Raw genomic sequence first — 22,120 nt, forward strand, 5'->3', positions numbered from 1 at the left:
TCTATATTAAAAAGTTATGATACGTTTCATTATATTTTTATTTTTTACTTGTTTGGATGTATTGCATCTAAAGCTCATTATATCTAATGATGGGGTACACTAAATTTTTAACAAGTAATGGTAAAAGAAATAACAATAATTGTCTTTGTTCAGTGCGCTGCTGCCATCACAAAGGCAGGTGGCTATGATCAGCGAGATGATCCACTCAGCGTCACTGATCCACGATGACGTCATCGACCAGAGTGACTTCCGCCGCGGTAAGCCCTCGGTCAACGTGCTCTGGAACCACAAAAAGGTAAGCATCACACATCACATCACATTGCATTTCCGTCGATTGCGCGATCATCTTTATTGCATCACTGCATTTATATGACTGTAATATATTGATCAGATCGTTCGAAACGCACTCAGTTACATGACCAACATACGTTAACGCAAATAACTCGTCGACAAGGCCACGAGGGCCATAAGAACCCGGAATGTTTAAGATCGTCTCTATATGTACTGGGAAAAACCGGCCGTGACATGAATACGATGTCCAATAAAAATTTAGCCTGACAAAGTCCTATTGTAACGTCACCGCGTTAAATATACAACTGAGGGATTGTCCAGTAAATTTTGTAAGCTTTATTATAGAGCTATATTTTATCATGAGTTATCCTTCATGAGACGTTGTATCAAAGTGTTTTTGTTTCAATGTAAATGAAACTAATTATTTTGTGATATTAAGATCTGTATTTAATTATTATGGTATGTCGGTGTCGCTTTAGGAACTTTCTTTGACATGCTACACATTTAAGTAAAACGGATCACTATATTCATATATCTGATATCAAAAGATCGTATAACATAAAATATAAAATTTTGTGAAACCTTCGGAAAATAAAACATTTTGTTAAATTCATATCTATTGAACTTTTTCTCTTAGCCATATTGGAGGTAATTGATATCTTCACAGATCTTACACAAATATGTAGGTTTGACACTTGATCTAGATAACAATTTATGACGTAAATTTTCAATGGAACTTTTAGTGGAGGTTTTTGTTAAGTAATCAGTTAATAAATTTAATGACCACATTTCACGATAGTTATCGTTTGAACAACATTAAATTATTATCTATATACAATTAATAAATATGAAATATTGCAAAAGTGACCCATTTTGGCTTACAAACTTACTTAATTATTATATCTAAGTGGGTCATGTAAACTTTTGTTTTTTTTTTTTCAAATATGATATATCACTACCGAGTCAGACCAAATACAGTATTTTAATAGTATATAATAATTAAAATTCAACATCTAGTGGTCTGGAAATGTTATTTTTTATTTATTTTTAATACACCTCTATTAGATAAAGATAAAATATAGGAGATATAGCATTAATTCTGGTTGACGAAGTTCCATTTAGGTTAACATCGCGAATCTTGAATTCGATACAAGTTTGTTAGTCAACGAGCCAGCGTAAAGGTCTGTCGTGGTCGTGCATATTTTGTCAATGACCGGCCTCCGCGGGCGTCAGGTGCAAATATTGCCGGACCCCGGTGGCCCACATTTGCAATTTCGTGATACATAATTATGGTGACCGGTGGTGACGGACCGATGGCAGCACCCACGTATATCAGTCTGTACAGAGGTAACCAGCAGTGTGATTATGTATTTTCGTTAATTATAACCCACTTGAAGAAATTATATTGTCTGTATAGTAACACTGACGCCTGCTTGGAGAAGCCTTGGAGAAGCCGTAGAGTCAAAGTTTCCAAAAAATGTTGCGGTTAAAAGCTGGCTAAAAAAATCTTAATTGTATACATATATACAATGTATATGTCGTCTTTTCAGGCTTTCTGATAATATAATGTTCGCTATGCATGAATCAACTTTTAACAAAGCCGATTTAAAATTTTAATCCGTTTAAAATACATTACGAGTACACTCATCTTTAATTACAATGTTGAATTTGCGTTCTCATTTTTAAATCCCATTAATGAGGTACTTAATTACCTAATTAACGATGATCCTAAAAGATTACTGTGTGCCACGGATAAGTGTGTTGGTTTTAGCAATATTGATTTAAAGCGTAGGCACGTTTATTCACAAATTGTTTACCCATTTGCTGTGTAAATTTAACTTTGTGGAGCTGCGAGCAAATTCGTATTCAATTTCGTTTTCATTCATTATGGAAAGTCGTTGTGACTGTGACCCATATATTTTCAAAATTACGCATTTGATGACGTAAACATGTTCACACGGATTCGAATAAATTTACACATTAAAAACGGACGAAATGCCGTTTAGTATTGACACATAAAAGTTTTCAATTGTGTAACACGTTGACCGTGAACGGTCTTAGCGATGAGACGAAGAAACGGTTGTATTTGGGTCATTAAGTCACGTTCAGGTTCTTGCTCTACATGTAAAAAAAGAATAATACAGATTGTGGGAAGTAGCCCGCGTCGTCCACCTTACTGTTGAGCTCAGACGATGCTACCTTTCTCTCGCGCGTTCGGTAGAGTGAGATGGGGCTATGACCCGGTATTTATACTATCTACGTACGTAAACAACGATGTATACGTAGTTTTCGAGAGTGGTGGGTTGAGTTACCTGCGAGTGGCCGAAAGCTGACGACCCTCGGTGAAAGTGCCTCTCGGCCTCACACTTTAACATCATTTTTGATTTCGCCTTAATTCAATTTGTATTCGATCGTATTTATATCCCTAATAACTCGAGTTTTCTGCGTATTGTTATATCTAATTCATTATTTATGTTCCGATCAAAATAAGTTAATAAAGGTTTATTAGATAAACGTAGGTATTCGATAAGAGAAGTTTCGAAAAAACAAATTTATGTGTTATGAATGAAAAAATATCTGTCTTAAAACTAATTAATCACATGTTAGCAATACTATTAATATTCAGATTTAGCATTAATCTCTCAACTATAATGTGGAACACGCAGCTCCGACATGTCAATATAATATGAGCACCAATAACGCTTGAGACACGACCATTGCACAATGCCCCCCTTTAAATGCATATATTTGCTAAAGCCATTATGCCCGCAAGATTTGTCAAGGCAATTTTTGTGAACCTTGCCACCGACACGCTTCATAATTATAGTGTTTATTTAATATGAGTGGTCGCCAATTGACGTAAAGTCGGTCATAATTTTGAATTTTATTTGTTTTTATTTATACAACTGGAAGTCGAAAATTGCTAGCAAAGAAAGACAAGAACATTCAACTCATCAAACAAAAAACTGTTTTATCTCACTGGAATTTATGTTCACCAATGCAATTTACAGGAAACACGCAAGAAGTATATGCTATATGGTAATTTATATAGCTTATAATAAATTGAGGAAATCCAAAATTTTACACAGCCGCTTCCATTGACCTAACATGAATCTAAACGATCATTGATTATAGTCGGTAGTGGAACGTCTATCTAATCTAACACCATTATTATGCACTGATATTTTGTTTAATGCTTAATAGTTAAGTTGTACGCTCTACGCGTTCCCAGTGGCCTTCACGCACAAAATGCTTTGTATGTCCACCGATTACATCTTCCGGCGATGTGATCTTTTGTACAAAGCGTCTCATGCATGTCATTCCACCATCTAATAGGTGTTTATATATTTGCATTGATAAATAGTACTTGAAGGTGCGTTTCTATGTTTTACTAATACATGCGCATACGCATTTTCGCCTTTCGATATCCTTTAATAAAGTAATATAATTAATTAAAAGATAATTCATTAAAAAATAGTGCTACATTAATTTATAATTAAGTCATAAACTGGTTCCTTGTAATTCAACTCATCAATTAGTTTTTTGTAAATGAACATTTTCAATATAGTATAAGTATTTTCCATTATATTTTTGTACTTACTGACGCGTTACATTATTGCGTTATGTAAAGTGGAGTGTGACTGATTAAGTAATGTGCTTTTTGTCTGTGAGAGTGACACTGACGGTAATAGAATTTGTCTCTTCAAACGTAACGACTTTTCACGTGCAGCCTTGAGCAATAAGTCATCGAGGACGCACGCTGGTATAGTAATACGTGTGTATGCCGTCGTCAAGCCATTGTAGTTCCACCGTTGGACACTGTTCTCTTCTTGAAATAAATGGGGTTTTAGGCCATAGTCCACCGCGCTGACCAAGTCCGAATTTATAGAATTAACACACTCTTGAGAACTGTTAAAGAACTTTCAGACGCACAGGGTTCCTCATGTTGTTTTTCCTTTGCCGTTTAGGCAAGTGACAATTTATTTCTATATACGCACATAACTTAAAAGAACTAGAGGTGCGTGCTTGGAACTCGAACCTCTGTCTCCCGTCTTAAGACTAGGTTTATAAACTAATATGTGGAGTAGTTACGTTAAAAAGCTTATTTATTAATTTAAGCTAAATTATAATTTATTTTATATTATACGATTTCTTGTTATTTAACGCTTGAACATAAAATTCAACCAACAAAAAGCATACATTTGCCATTTTAAATCTCATATTTACAGATCTCGAATGTAACAAGTTTCCACGTATAAATTAATACACCCGTGGTCGTTTACATTTCACTGAAATATGCATACCTTGTGGCGGATGTTGACTCAGTTCGCTCACACTAGTTAAAGATCCAATAACCCGTATTTGAGTTATGTCATTCAAATATACAAATGTTTATTCTTGAAGCGCGTCAGTATTTAATTAAACCCACCATATAGCTATGTACGTGTGCGTATGTAGCTATGATATCAGGGTGTGTCTGTTTGACTTTAACATCGCTTATGAGCGTGTTACTATGTACGTAGATAGGATTATTTGCAGTTGTCGTTGTGGTATTACGTGGTTGGGGTTAATTAGTTTTATGGATGAGCCGAAATTTAGTCTGCTAATTGTAATACCGAGTTGGGTTTTATTACGGTGCGTTTACACCAAGGCTGGTAGTTAGCGCGCGTTACGAGATTTACTACTTTCCGTTTGATATTCGAAATCAAATCAATCAAAAAAAAGCCCTATTCGCTACGCGTAGTATTGTAAGCATATGATTGAAGCATATGATCATGTTCACACGCCCTGACGGTCAGCCCCTGAGAGTCAGCCCCTGACAGTCAGCCCCTGACAGTTACCCCCTGACAGTCAGCCCCTGACAGTCAGTCCGCTGACAGCCAGCGGCTGACTATACACGATGGTCTGAAACTGACTTTAACTTAAGCCAGTTTTGGTGCGTTAGAATTATGATTTGATATCTTTACGTATACAACCAAGAGCAATTCAGCCAAGAGGCTTTTAGATCTGAAACATATCACTACAAACCCTACCACACGGACTCCACGAGTTTATGAACAATATAAATATCATTTTAATTAAAATAAATTTTAAAAGTTATTATGCACTTTAAGCGTCTTTTTATAGTACACTTGTACTTGAACAACGTACCTACAAAGTAGGTTAGGAGTTTACTTACAATCACATATTTTAAAAGTTTGTCATTGCATTGCACGGTCAGTGACTCGTGCGTTTTCCATTTGGTGCGTTTTGAATATGCGCGCTCTACAAAAGCGGTGTAGTTAACGCGACCACACGTCCTGTTTTAAATGAGACAGTTTTTTTTTCAAATACTCTGTCCCTTTGCCGCTAAGAACAACTAGAGTACGCGAGTATTGTAAGTAAATATGAAAAAACTGTTTAACGCATAAAAATTACGATATGTTGAGGTATCGGTGCTTTACGCAAGTCTCCAGCGTGAATTATTCGGCAGAAAAAAAACTCAAGTCTCCATGCTTAAAGCTACGTTGATCATTAAAAATAATATTCAAAAATCTTCTCTACCCAAAGTTACCAACATATCAAGATGTCCCGTTTAAAGTAGAAAGATAATGGTCAGCGTATGCATAGTATTGGTATCCCCGGTTCGCGACAATAGGCCAGTCCGCCAAGGATCCCACGTCAGTGGTGGATTGCCGATTCTTGTCGTATCTGTACCATTGTTCAGAATATGTCTCGTTACTTATTGTTCACTGGCATCCATGCCGCGAGACGGCGAGTTTTAATCAGGATCGTACGCGCCTGGAATATTTATATATTTTTTCTATCTATACATTATAATATGACACGTACATCTCTGGTATGTTATGTGGACAATACTACTAATCTACTCGTGGGTTTTATTTATAATAGGCAAAGGCCTGGCTAGGCGAGCGTACACCGAGTGCCGCCGTGCCCGATTCGTTCAGTTCGGATCTTGTATATATGCAAGAAGTTAAGAATACTTCGATAGCGTGATTCAGAAGCGCCATCTCTTGTTGAGTTGCGGAAATTCGGCACAATAGTATCAGTTTGAGTATTTGTCTCCGTAAAGGGCGAGAAGAGTCAACATTACCGTACGTTTTAGGAAATACATACATATACATACTTTTGACATACTTTTGTAAATTGTTAACATGTTTAAACGGAAACATAAACTAAAATGTCGCGCCTTTTAAACTTTAACGGATATCCGCGCGGCACCCTAAATAATAAGTACTTATATAATATGTCTATGACTCACGAGATTTGTAGGTTACTTGGATATTTAGCTTTTATGATTGTGTGTGATAGCCTAGTAGATTAGGTCTACATTCTATAACGTTATGGGTTTATAAGAAATCAATAATTTTGTGATTTAATGGTAACGTAATGGAATTATGAGGAAATTCCACGCCTGAGAATTCTTAACTGTGAAAACGTTCTTAAAGAATTGCGAAGTGTACTAATACACACTTTTCCAGAGTAGTGGACAATGGCTTACACAACTCTTTCTTTGAAAGGCTCTTGTACTTATAAAATCGTCCGTGCAATACTCTTGCAATAATCACATTTTAAATTTACTTAAATTTAAAATGTGATTATTGCTAGTAACATATCTTAGATAAAAATCATTATCAAACTATCAAGCAGGGTGTGGTTTGGTTAGCGATAACTTCGATTACGGATAATAAAAAACGTAACGTATTAAACGTATTGCTTGTTGGATTATGCTCAGACTCTCCGACGCCTGTCTGACAGCTTTCACCGTTCTAATGTTTGTGAATTGAGAATGAAAAAGTTTATAACATTAACATCTTATAGTAGGTATACTCTGTACCAACAGGTGTACTGTGGTAAATAATAACGCTTTCTAGTCACCGCTTCGTAGGGTATTTATTATGGGTGTTTTGGTAATAATAAAGACGAGTACATTAATTAACACCCACATCGAAAATTTAATTATAAATTCGTAATTTACAACTATGTTTAGTCGGTGATCAAACCCGGAACCTTCTGCTTGTGATCACTTATCACGCACGCAGAATATAAGATATGATGATACCATCGGTACATAAATGCTTTGTCGTTTATAACTTAACTACTAGTATGTGATATTAAAATATATTGTTAATTGATTTTATATTGCAAATTAACGTCCATAACTATAAATATAATTATGGACAGCGTGACTGTACAGTATTGGATTGATGATGCTCCTTTAAGATTTGTTACCCTTGTTATTCTTCATCATTCCTGTAAAAACAAATACTAAAAAACTCATACTAAGGGTATGAGTTTTTACGTTTTTACAAAAATGACTGTTTTTGTATTTGTTTACTTGTTTCCCATACATATCAAATCAGTTCTGATACAGTCCGCTGGGGGCGCTAATGGGGGCAATGTATGGGGCAATACGTAAACAAATACAAAAATCGTCATTTTTGTAAAAACGTAAAATCTCATACTAAGGGAATTGGACACGGATCTACTCTCAGTCTATAAGGTGGTTAGCCACTAGACTATCGCTGCGTATCACGGTCATTAATAGAAATAAATTATATCATACTTATAACTCATTCCCTTTACTGGTAGTATTAAATATTTTACACAAAAGATTTTCTACTTTATTTTGTTTTGAAATCACAACTGACAAGTAGGTACGTCTTATATCGCAACTAGTTCAAAGTATGTAGCAAGTTGAGACAAAGCAATGCTTTTAAAGTACACCATATTCTTACAAGATAAATGATTTGAACGCCATTAGAACTAAACGCATTTGCAGATCCATAACGTGTTCATATACATAAGCATTCTTAAGTTCCTGATCTTAATGTATTACTGACATTTAATAGCTTTGAATCTAGATCTAAACCGATCTATAAAATTAGTCGGGGCGATCAGGAGTTGGATGGTTACCTTTAGTGGTAAAATTTCATGCGCGTTTCCGTGCTTCGGAGGACATCAAAATGTCACTTTTTTATTACTGGTCACGCTCAGAGAGACAGTCGTGCTTTATCGGAGAACTAGAACCTAGGAGAACAAGAGGAGAGGTTGTTTGAAATCATTTGACACACAACTTGGACACTAACTTATGCATTCCTTCACTCCACAGCTTCAGAACGGCGTTATTTAGTAAGCTCTAGACATCTTATAGTAGCAGGATGAGAGTCGTGCCCAACGGTTGCATTTAAAAATAATTATACAGTCAAAAGTCGAAGTTCATGCCTAGGATTAAAATATTGTATTTGAAAAATGATGATCGCTTCGTTTCAAAAAGTCAAGGTAATATTTGAATGCAAACATAACGCCGAATGCAATGATTTTATATTTTAATTATTATGATTTTTAAACGACGTCTACTTCGTTAAACATAGTAGGATATCGTAATATGAAGCATTCGTGTAGAGTCATCGAACTAGAAAAACGTCATAACAGTGAAAGTAGTCTTAAAATGTATTACGTTTATCTCAAGTTATAGTTATGAACACACTGTATTTTTGATGTTTTTATAATATACAAGTAGTAAAAGAGCACGCAGTCCATTAAGTGCACTGCATGCTGGTTTATTGTACATGGCTTCTGCCGCCCATGGACATTTTTAATCGACTCTGGATAAAATTAGAGTCATACTTGCAGTCGGTCACAAAAACGTTGCTGCCCCTGAAGACGCCTCATATAAATTCGAAATCGAATAATAATAATTCGAATTCGAAGGATGTATAAGGGAAATCCCTTATTACATCCTTCGAATCATAAACACAGCAGCGAGTACGTATTATTGCTGTTATTAGGCAGAAATAGGTGTGCCGGTGGTGGAACCACAAAGGTAGAGTCCTTAATATTTTGAATTTCATACGAGAAGTCTTTCATCATGTCGCATAGCAATTATTATGCAATTTTTAATACGTCCACTTAAATAATCGTTTTGTTATGTGGTAATGACTGTTCGATGACACTTTGCACGATAATTGGAAATTCGCCGTTGTCGCGCTCGTGACTTGTGTGTACGCAAGAAATAAATCGAAAATTGTTCAACTTTTTCCTCAAGTTCCTATAATGGTAATCATCGCTAATTATGAGGTCGCATTATTACGTTTTTAAAGTTTTCATCGTTCCACTTATGTGCCTCACGTGATTTTAGGACGCAGGTGTCTTTGTGCAAATATATTTTACATGCTGATAAAGTTGTATAAAGTGCAGAGGTCGTAGCATGTTTTGTATAATTTATTACCAATATTGTTTTTTAAAATATTTTTATAGTCATTATTATTGTAACCTTCTACATGCAAAAGTCATCAGAGAGCAAGAAATTGCACTTCCTTGTGCCATTCTTTAAAGTAAATAAGATTATACGTGTAACGAAATTTAATACTACGCTTTTATTTTCCATCTTGATTTTATGAAGAAGTTTATTTAATTGATTACGGTCTAGTAATTCTTAAAGTCTTCTACTATTCACACTAATTGGTCGTTTCTGTTCTATTTATAAAGAAAAATACTATGATCAGCGTTTTGTAAAAACCATAACTGTACCATCTTAATTTTTCAATCGGTTAAAGTTTATTATTTTTAAAAATAATTTAGACTTAGACCATTTTAGAATTATAATAACGTCTCTATTTCAAACACAATAAGATAGATTGCCTGTTCGTACAGGTGTCAGAAATATTTATTCAAAAACAATGAGGTACGCGGACACGAGGAGACCGTTGATGTCTTTTGTAAGGCATACTGATATTAGCCTTAAATAACTTCTATTTCGTTCGTGCTCAGACTTTCAAGTGGAAAACATACATTAGGTTTGTTATAAGGCATGTCTTAATTTACTGTTTCCATGTGTATATTATTGGATTTATTACTTTTTTTATTAACTTTGAAGATATTCGAACAATTAGTCGACATTTATTAAATACATTTTTAATTACATTAGTAATTATATATACATTCTTGGATATGAGTGAAATGTACCATCCGGTACGATGACGCGACTATTAAAATAAATAAATATTTAATCGTGGCACGCTAATGAATGGACGTTGAACTATTACTTTCTACTGGCCGCTCCGTATGACATAGCGTTTCGACGAAAGCAAAATTCGTTCAACACTTTCCTCCAATGACCCAGCTGGCGTTTTATAAAGAGTGGAGTCAAACTGGTCTTCATAACAGTACTTCGCATTGCGATGTAGGTCGTACGCGTGTCTCACGAGTAACACAAGTGTATTATTTATTTATTTATCTTATATCAACTTCCTATCAAAATAACATCGAATAATATTTATTATTAGTTTTTTTTAAGACCTCTATTTAATTTAATAGGTAAATTTTGCCTTCTAATAATTATCTTTTCAAATTTCTAATTAATTGTTTATATTGTTGTTGGTATCTTTCTTATCAGTGTTCTCTGCACATGAGTACTTTATATGTTACATAGTTACATTTTGCTATTAGTTTTTTTTTTATAAAATGTCCAATCTAACAGTAGTTATTTATTGTTCCTATAGATCCTCTTCGCCTGAAGCAAGGTTGTGATTGCGTTTAGTCGCGATTAATTTTATTTAATTGTTATCATTTCTTTACGTCAACAATATTTATTTTTTTGTATGGATTTTCTGAACAGGGAGGGCTGAACCATAAAAATATTTACTTGTACGCACTTACACAAATATTTTAATTAACATTGCTAAAGACCTGCGTTTTATCTAACTTGTTACCATGTTATAAGTGTTATGTCCTTCAGTAACTGTTCGAAACTTGCAGTGGTGTATGATATAATATGTGAATTATCGCGTTGCCTACCCAAAAATATTTTATATTATTGCACCATTCCACCTTTGCATCGTTGTGTCAAGGTCACATAATCTTCGTGGCTCACACGTTCCTTGCACACTTTTTGCAATTGTTTTATTTATCTCGCCGTTTATAATTGGGGGTCATTATACAATATATCAGGGTCACAAAAATCCAAATTAAAGTATTTTACTTTTGAGCGGTATGTTGTCTTGTCGGTTGTACATTTGCGTAATACACACTGCGGACGGAATGGTACCAAAAAAATGCAAAGGTCGCTTTACAAATATTTCGAAATCGGGAGCTGTCAAAATTCTTTATTCCAATTCTCCGCAACATCCTAAGATGAGAGGGTTATACATAATTTTCGATTTTGACCAGTTTTAATAGCACACGTGTCGCTGTATCTAGCCAGGTATGTTGAAACGATGGACCGCTCGTCGGCCACTAATCGCCACAACATACCTGCATGTTTCGCAACCCACCAGACCGACCACTCACTCGATACTAAATACTACTTCGATCGAGTGTAATTCGAATATGTCTTGTTCGGCGGGTTTCTGTTTTATCTTGTTTATGGATACAAAGATACGGGTACATAAATATAAAAATTGGGTAAACTTGGTCATTATAAAACATATTTTTTTGTAGATAAAATTGTTATTCGTAATCGTAAACAAGCAAAAAATTACCAAAATAAAAAATAGTTTGTTAAATACTATAATAGATATTAAGCACGTAGACTTTACTCATCTTCACCTATAACGAGTAGTATCTTAGCATTTAACGTAAGACTATCCGCGGATTGTGTTGCAATGTATTTACCGGCGTCTAATTCAACATTTCTCAAAGTTGTTTAGATGCCTAGCACAAAAGTTATTGGAAGAGGGGGATGAGAGGGGGAGTCAAGGCCGGCCGCTTGACATACATCCCACCACATTCACCTTCCGACCGCCACCTGCCCACCACCACTGTCAAGGCTGCCTTGCGAAACAGATCTACGCACACATACAAAATTCATATTCCACTCGAGTATCACTTGTGAAAATAATGTTGCAATTGGCCATCGATGGTGGTGGTGGAATAATTGATTTCAAGTTCACTGTAGATGTATTCTTTCGAAGGCGCCTGCGACTACTGTCCTCACAGTGTAATAAATAAATAATCGATATCATTCTTGTGTAATTTAATTTAAAATTGCCGGTATTTTTCTTCGATTTCCGTTTATTTTTTTATGCATTGGAATATTTTACCACAAAGTCATCTAGGAGGCAAAGGCTCGATGTCTGCAAAACTAAGATTACAATGTATAGGTGTAAATGAATTGCGGAATAGAAACTTAAACGCATTCAGAATTAAGTTGGCGTGAAATCGTAGAGATTTTTCTGGTAAATTATTCATGTGGCTCGCGTTGGGCACTTTCGACGCGTTCTTGTGAAAGCCTTTCACTCTTATCATGTGTCGTCCGTTGGAGTCATAGTAAAAGCAGGATTTAGACGACGCTACCTCGTCATGCGTTATCGATTTTAATGAAAGAATAAAGGTTGTTGAACTCGGTTCCTTTGTAATAAATCTTATTGTTACCAAATTTAAAGGATGACGTAAATATAAAACGTTCAGTTGTAGACCTTGAATTGTCATTTAGGACAGCACTAGTAAATACACGATAATTTTCATAGGTAAATAAATACAAATTCTGCACAAGTAGCACACATGCTACTTTATTGGAGTAGAAGGAATGCCAGCGATACTCATATATTTTTTTATAGTGGTTTCGGTGTATAAAGGTCGACATCCACCGAAGCGGAGATGAGTGAATGAAAAGAGGTGTCTCTTAACTAACCAATAAAATTCCGTTACTCTAATCTACTCTTCGCTTATCTTTAATTAATATATTGAATAAATAATAATATATTGGATATTAACGCGACAATTCTCCGCTTTACCCATCTCCGCTGGTGGATACCGGCCCAAATTCTCGAGACTCGGTTGCGACCTTGTTGCTATGTATGTATACATACGTGAATTTAGCCGATAGACTATTAATAAGCTTACCTTATCGTACATAGTTCAATAGGATAGCATCAATTCAAAATAGTACGTGTTTAAATTTATTACCGTAGGTTTGGTGACTAGCATACCAACATTTCTCAAGCTTCTTTATACGGTCTCATGGGTGCGGCTCGGTTTTTACGCCTATCGCGGTGTTAACGAAAAATTTAACTTATATTTAAACGTATATGAAATATTATTATTAACTTTTTGTTGAGAAGTTTATTTATTTGCAGTATATTTATAATAATATTGTCGTAATTATTGGAACATCAATTTTATTAATTGTAAGTTAATATACGCACCAATTCTTCTAATGTCGTTTCCTATTCCTATTCTATAAAATATTATTTTTAAATCATACCTTGTAAAGCTTGCTTTAAGTTATTTTTGGATTACATAACAAAATGGAAAGGATTCTGTAAATCATTTTATTGTGTACGCATGACATGACAATTGCTTCGCTTTGTAATTACCTGGAATTAACAATTATTGTGTACGTAACCCCTTACTAGGATGCTCGTCGGTGAAACGACCGCTATAATTAGCTTCATTAACTAATAAACAGTTAAGTACCATGAGTATCGTGCATAGCAATATTATGTAAAGCCTGATCCAAACTGGTCGGTTCTTCAGCATTCCTCTGTCGAACGCGGCCAGTTCGTAGTTCTACGGTGGCCGCATGCGCGTAACGGATGCGTTTTTAGTCCGGATAGTGGACGCCAGAAAGTGTGTTAATGCGTGCATGATTTGCGCAACCAAGCGCGCAAGACACGCGCCGCCACCGACGACTCCCGTGAGCGATCCCGTTGTCTTTTCCACGTAGTCTAGCGCGCAAATTGACAGAAACACCACATTTATATTATTTCGCTATAGGTGTATTTTTTTAGTAGAAAACGAGCATGCAGTCAACCTGATCCGATTCTACTTGATACCGATCACAAATGCGTTGCCACTAAGACGACAGGTCGCCTAAAACTGAGGTCGCCTCCCACTTCCAACGAAACGCAAAAATCACTTCACGCAAGAAATAGGTGTGGCGGTTGTACCTCCCCGAACCATACCTATGATGAAAGATCTATTGTAATAAAATACGAAAATATTGAAATATGTTTGGCAAAGCAAAGATGAGTAATGGGGATGAATAACGGAATACAATGTGATTAAAATGTTTATAAATAATTATTGCGCTAGGCAAAGACAAGGTAGAGTTGCTGTGTGACCAGAGATCTTATTATAACAAATATTTATTTAAGTACTCTGTTCTTAAGGGCAAGGTCACAAGGTTATTCAAATTAGACATGGGGTACGCAGCTAATACCTCATAAATATTAACGAATTGTTCTATCATGTAAATCAAGAAGTATGTATTTTGGTCGCCTAAGCACGCACAGACATATCATTAAGTATAAGTTGTTTCGGGTATTAAATTTATGTGATTCTATTGCGCTCAATTAATTTGACTCCCTGTATAATGGTTTTTAATTGACTATTAATTTAAATGGTTCTTCCTACAACTTCGATGTTAGGTACTAAACTTTATGTTTATCACTATCAAGACTAATCGAATAATGGTGGGTAAAATTAAAGAATTGTTATCTCTATTAGATTCCACAAGTACGTGTAGTAGATAGTGACAAAATTATCGGCCATTGAAACCAATATTGCAAGAAAAGACGTTATAGCAATATTGTAATTTTGCCTTTAAATATCTACTACTACTACTACTATAGTTTTAAATTGAGATTAAATTGATAATAGTAATAATTACCATTTTTCTTCGATGCCAAAATAAGAATAAGTACAAAAAAACTCATGTAGAAGTTTTTCAAAGATAACGAAAATACATCATTTCTATTTATTCATATTAACAATTATCATATCACACATTTGAAATTCGGTCTTATAATATATTATTATGATGACATTTTAGTGAAAATTTGTTAATAGTCGTTCACCCAAGGACCAACCGCGCCTGGCGTTGCTCAACCTGACATATTATTATCGTTTACGAGGTACTCTGACCCCGAAGATCTACGACCAAGCATTCTGAGCAGTTCTTAGTACGCGTTTTATTATATTGACTTTGCTGAGAAAAAATGATGTAGCAACTCTTTATGATTATTTGCAAATAGTTAAATAAGAAATACGTGGTAGTACGCGTAACACTGTTGTCGGCCTATACCCGGACGCTCCTTAAATATATGCATTTTTGTTTCTATTATTGTATAGTAATAGAATAATAATATGAGAACTCTCGAAGAACGAAGTACGAGAATTCTCGCCGGTTGCTCCAATTTTCTGGCCCTACACAATTGTAAAAAAATAAGATAGATAAACCTTATTATTAAACGAAATTTTTAGGCCAAGTTGAATGTTAACATGATATTAAAGCTGTTAAACGGTCAAACGTTTGTATTCCATAAACTTATATTACTACTAATATCAAAGTCTACAGTCCATTCATTGCAATGCAACTAGAGATAATTACGTTATTAATTATTATCGAATCCAGATAAACTTGTCCGCAACACAAGGCCGATCGCTACTCTAATTTTGTACGTGACCATTAAGATATTTACGATTTTATTTCATTTTATAAAGAAACTTTACGTTACTGAATCGGCTTATTCTAACTTAGGTAGGATTCTATATCCGTCAGCGGCTCTGACTTTTCTTGATAGTTTCCCGGCCGTTCGTAGTAGCGAGTGAGTGGGTGCGCCAAGCCGGTCAATGGATGTAGGCTAACCAGTGTCCAGTGTTTGTTAATGAGAGGCCTGTGCCCGTGCTAGGGCTGTCAAATACTAGAAAATGATAGATAAAAAAAAGTTATTTTGTATATAAGATACTAGTACCAAAGTAACATACCTGTAATTAATGTACCTGTAAGAAATATACCTGATGGTAAGTGCCAACTGCCGTGCACGGGCTTTTGTAATAACCCTAAATACGGTGGAATCTTACCTGAACTCGGTCACAGATGCGGTGGTGTTCCGCAGGTATCAGTTGGAACACGTAGTATACGTAAGTGTCTATCTCTCTTATCATAAAAACGAGTATCTTTATTTATAAACTTTGTGCCACAGTGTTCGTATAAAACCGTTCAACCTATGTCTAACCTCTTAGAATACAGCATAACTTAATTGACAAGGAATAAGATACAATCAAATGTAAATTTGTATTAAAATAGGCTTCTAATGTTTTGTTTAAATAGGTCGTTAACATAATTATAGAAATCCCGACCATGTGGAATGTTATTATCAAACAAATTAGTAAGTATTCATAATGCATATCATTAATTACAACATGTTTAATCAAGGCTAGGAAGGATAGATTCCGCTTCCGTGACTAAATCTGATTGGAATTTGTAAAAATGTAGAGTATAACTAAGTAATTAGCTTAAAATATGTCAAAATGATATGGTGGCATCACAATATCATACACTATTACTACGATACTTGATATTCGGACTCAAAATGGTCTCTATATCTGTGTGTGGCTACGTAGCTCCTAGACGTACGGAATAAATGATGACTTGATCGAAAATATTCTTATTTAAAAATCTTGTCCAGCTGTTTGAAGATCATCAGTGATTATTATTCAAAATGGAACAGGTGAATTTATTAATTTTTATATTAATTTAGTTAAAATAATAGCAGTGACCCTAATGTAGTAGAAGCGAGCACGGTGCCCCGGGCGGCGGCGCGGCTGTCGCGTCCGGCGAAATGCCTGCCCTCTGTATTAGTATGCGGCCGCATCACAACTTTCTACACATTCTTGGTGCTGCCGAAGAAACCAGCGTCGATACACATAACAATTATCGATCGAATGTTCATTGTCTACATCGGTAGCGGGCATATTGTCACGATTAGTTTTAACGCTATATAAACGGGTTTGTTCACTCGTTCAATTCCGACTATTTATACTTTATGGTAACTGTAGTGTATAGTGAATTTAGTAAATTTTAGATTCGCAATATTATTGAGAATAAACTCGTATTAACCAAACATTTTAATATGTGAAATGTATAAGTATTTTTATATATGGGTATGTGTTTTCTACGGGAAAACTGTGTTATCAGAAACATTTTATAAATAATGCTATTGTGTAGAACTGTAGGTATTGCTTGAAGTCAAGGTATTCAGCCAACTGTCAATTATAGCGTGAAAGCATAGCATTGTTTTTTTTTTTATAAAATATAAGAAGTAATAGAGTACGAAGTAATTATCAAGGTTTTTAGCAGTATTTTCCTCTTCGCATTAATTACTTACTTTCTCGTAACATAGAAAACGACAACGAAGAAAATTATATTAAAACCTAGCGTATTTTTTATTTAATTACAATTGGTAATAAATAAAATCACAAAAGAACTTTGTAGATACACTATATAATTTATTATGCAGACTTTCTACTTAAATTATGTTTAATCGTTAAAACAAAACCTACATCTAGTCGTAATCGGTTTTCACGCTATAATTTTGAGGTAGGCCCAAGTAGAACGACCGAACCGTTAAATGTTACGAAGTCCCACATAGTTTGATTCACATGCCTTACCATACTTACAGCGGCTAAAATGAATGGTAAATCAAACCTCGCTTGGTCGTCATTGAACTAAATTTATAATCACGATACGAGTACTAACACCAAATTGCCTGGCCGCTATTCAGCGTTAATGACAATGTGGGAATTCAATTTTGTTATAACTCACCGAAAACACCTCTACAATAGTGTTGCATGTTGATAGAAGGAAATATAGATACGAATATCCATATTTATAAATATCAAAGGCCTGAAAATATAATAACTGAATAATCGATAACTTAAAATCTCCATTGCTACTGTCGGAAAAACATCATTGAAAAAAAAAGTGAAATTTGTAATTGTTTAAATCTCCAAATCAAATTTATTTGTATACGTCGATATCTACTTATATATCTGGTCGATATTTAAGCAAGATAATAAAAAGTTGTCTGCAGTGGTTGTATGTATATCGAATATATAAATTGTAGAGTCGATATTACCGGGCATTCGATATATCGTTGCATCGTTACTCGTGGCCCGCGTCCGTCAAATTTGTGGTTTGAGTGTCATTAAGTAAGGGGAATTTAATACACGTTCAGATAGATGCAAATTGAAAACGGTGTTACTAATGTCCAAGGTTGGTCATGATGTTAATTAAGTACATATGGAGTCGCCGGCATAAACTAATTGGTACTGCCGTACTGGCCAAGTTACATTTTTAGAACGTCCCCGTTCTCTACTTTGATATTTTTGTGTTTTAGGATCTGTGTCGGACCTCGTTATTAATGGTCCATCCATACAAATTTTGTTTATCAGAGATAGGAATTTGACAATTGTTAGTATGCAGAAATATTAAAATGACGATATTCGGTAGTCAAAACATAACCGATGGATTAATTATTAGTATCGAGTAAATAATGGACTTTCCAGTAATGATGGACACAGATATTACAGATATTAGATTAAACTTATTGATATTTGGGTGAGATACCGGTAATATGTTTCAATAAGTTTTGTATTAATATTAATACGGTCCCTGGAGATATGGCCACGGTGTAATCTTCTACTAGGTTTTATTTCTATTTTCATGTTAAACTAATTTTTAATGATTACTTTTTAATTTTATAACTTTTTATAATTTCCAGGTAGCAATGGCCGGCGACTTCATCCTCGCTGTGGCGTCGATGATGATAGCTCGCCTGCGCAGCGACGAAGTCACACTTGTACTCAGTCAGGTAAAAGGAATATTAATTAACATTCTATCGTTACACAATACACACCTTATACAAGGCGAATGGGTCGTTTTTTATATAATCGTATCAGTATCTTGGCGCTAGTGTGTGTAGATGGCTGAACTTTAGTTCTCATTGTAGTGTGAATTACTAAGAATCCATCCAGAAAGCGCGGTAGTTGCTATACCAAAATAACGTTTTGGATTCATTCACTAGGGGTTAACTCACTTTGTCCTTGTAGTTCCGGGACCAGAATAGGGCTACGGTATCCCCTGCCTGTCGTAAGAGGCGACTAAAAGGGGCTTCCGGGGTTGCGGGCGGCAAGAGTGGGAGCTCAAACCGTTCGGCCAGCAACCCCGGGAAGGACGGCGGTATGTGTGGTCGCATACCGTCGTGTATAACAGACGGTGTGGCGAGTGGCATGCTCACCTGGACGGAGCCCGACGGGGCAACGCGCTAAGAGGACTCCGGTTGCGTTCCTCTGGAGATCCCGGAGTCCTTTACGCAGCGCCGAGGACGGCCACCGGGGGGGTTTTAGTGCGGTAAGAATCCCACATAACTCTGTGTCGCTCCCACGGCACCGGGTACCTTTCGAAGGTTTCCCCCTCGAAAACAAAAAAAAAAGGGGTTAACTCACTTAGATATTCTAAGCTAACTGAAAAAAAAAATTCTGACTTTCTTTAGTTATCTTTTGAGAAAGTCTAGCATTTCTTTAGTTATTTACTTAAAGTCATGTTATGTTAACACTGAGAGTAAAGTACTTATAGGTAAATTATAAGTGAGGCAAGAAAAATCTAGATCTACTTTATAAATAGAATTAAATTACAAGCAAGTAATCTAGACGTTGGGTTTACATTTGATTTAGTACTTTATACGTAATTGATAAAGTTCCGCTCTAAAGTAAACCAGCGTAAATTTCCTTTACACCATTATAATAACGTAATTTATACCTACATACGTTGTAATGCTGTAAATGTGTAATAAGGGCTAATTACCGGAATTTCACATCCTGGCAACATCAGACATAGTGTTTATCCCATCAAAATAAGGATTTATTCTAGAATTTTTCGCAATGTGTAGTATACGTATTGGTCTATTAAGTATATCTTTTTTAAATACGAGGAATCGCGAATATATTTGAAAAATTAAGAATATATTTGCGTTTTAATATTGTACATTAACTCTTTATTTTTAGACATATACTTTCAATAACTTGTTCCGTCTAACTTATATGTAAAGAACATGTCCAGTTTATATTTAAATGGGTTCAAACCGCAATAAATTGCAAAATAAATAACATTTGTTAGTGAAGCCAAACCCCCTAAAGTGCAAATTAAAATTCAAGGTTGGTCAGGCAATATGGTTACGCAGTCAATAGTTAAAACCCCGATTACATTATCAGATTTATCTCAAGTTATTTATGTGAATATCGAAAAGTTTCGTTCTCTATTTAGTATTTACTGTTATATTGTTTTGCAATTGAGATATTAACAAATCGAACTTTGAAACTTATAGTCATCGCTTTAATCGCGCAGAACTTGAACTTAATATATATTGAATATATATAGATGACCCGCGTGGTGGAGCGGTCACCATACCGGTCTGACGCGCAGAGGGTCCCGGGTTCGATCCCCGGCCAGACTGAAATTTAAATGATGAATTTAGATTTCTGTTTCTGGGTCTGGGTGTTTGTGTATTTCTCTGTGTGTGTCCATGGCACCTACGATACAGGGAATCCTAGTGTGGCTGTGAGTGTAGAAAGCGTTAAAAAAAAAAAAATTAGGAGTAATAGTAATATCGAACGAATATAAAGTCCGTTTGTTTTAAGTGGCTACTGCCGCCTATGGAATTGTGTATCTAACTACATAAAGAATAGGGCTTCCACCTGAAGTCAATCACAGATGGTTGCCTTCACAGACCTGTTGGGTACAAAACAAATACAGGTTTGTGGTTGCCTCATATGAAGTCATATGTAAAACAGCCGGTATCCACACTCTTCTACCGAAACGCAAGAACTGCATCACGCTAGTAATAGGTAAAATACCTTACCTACCTTTTTTCGAAATTTATTGACATTATATTTTTCTTTGGACGCTGCATAAGATATAAATTAATTTTAATGACTACAATAGGATGGAGTTTCAAAATTTTTGTTTTAACCTTTTAGTTTAGAATTAATTAATATTCTAATTTTATTGGTTTCATTTGTGCAATTTGATCATAAAGTTCATATCTATAAATATGTTGGCCAATCGCTATAAACACAACAAATTGCAGCTTAAAGTAAAACATTTGTTTTTAATTTTTAAATCGTTACATTGTCTTTCCAATTATATTGTTGTAATTACCTCCAACGTGTCCCACGCCTTGTCTTGATCTCAATCTATTTACAAAGGTTAGGCAAAGTAAGGTGCGGTCGAGAATTGCATGGGTGGCCCCTAGTGGTTAAATTATATATGCGTTTACATGTATGTGATGACACGTTAAGCCTTCAATCTCAGTTGTTACCATTGAATAGTAACTACTAGCCTCAGCCTATGCCTTGGACGAGGTTTAAAAGTTAGTTACCTTCATCCACTGTTCAGTATTCTTTCAGTTCTGGTTTTGCTTCAGACTTCTTTTAGATGTGGAAGGGACCTATATCTAACCGTGAGACATCTGCAGCGAATCTATAATTTAAGTATCTTCTATTATGTTTTTCAGGTTGTAACTGATCTGGTCCAGGGAGAATTCATGCAACTGGGCAGCAAAGAGACAGAGAACGAGCGGTTCGCGCACTATCTCACTAAGACGTACAGGAAGACTGCCTCGCTCATCGCCAATTCAGTCAAAGCGGTGAGTATTCATTAAATCTTGATGTTTTAGCTAGAGACTTTTGTTTTTTTGTTCATGAGGGGGGGAACCTTCAAAAGGTTATATAGTTATATTCAAAAGATTATAGGTTAGCAGGCTAAGTTTTTTAAACGAGTACAACAGAATCTTAATATTAAAATACCATTCCTTTTTCATATTATTTAAGGTTTTTTTTAATATAAAGGTCCGTTTAAAATTTAAATGCCAAGCAAATCAATAAAAATATTAGCTTTTTTGGAGAAACCAATCATATATTTTTTGCAATAAAACGACACCTCTATTTAGGTGTCTTGCTTTTATTTCCTAAGATAGCTATTAGAATCATAGAATATGAGCAATATCTATGATAATGTGAGTTTTAATAATACCCACTGTAGGAG

The 22,120-nt window shown here is 35.2% G+C and overlaps 1 protein-coding gene across 1 annotated transcript in view; it reads left to right on the forward strand.

Moving 5' to 3' along the window:
* qless (decaprenyl diphosphate synthase subunit 1 qless) overlaps positions 1-22,120 on the forward strand; it is a 65,092-nt gene that overhangs the window by 36,596 nt on the left and 6,376 nt on the right. The window contains exons 4-6 of the mRNA XM_073083267.1: positions 154-295; positions 18,801-18,890; positions 21,591-21,722. Of these exons, the coding sequence (XP_072939368.1) occupies positions 154-295; positions 18,801-18,890; positions 21,591-21,722 (364 nt within the window). The remainder of the gene's footprint in view (positions 1-153; positions 296-18,800; positions 18,891-21,590; positions 21,723-22,120) is intronic.

This window comes from Epargyreus clarus, unplaced genomic scaffold (assembly GCF_041222505.1).
Source record: "Epargyreus clarus isolate Ecla_fem2 unplaced genomic scaffold, WU_Ecla_fem_2.2 ptg000019l, whole genome shotgun sequence".
In the NCBI taxonomy this organism is placed as follows: Eukaryota; Metazoa; Arthropoda; class Insecta; order Lepidoptera; family Hesperiidae; genus Epargyreus; species Epargyreus clarus.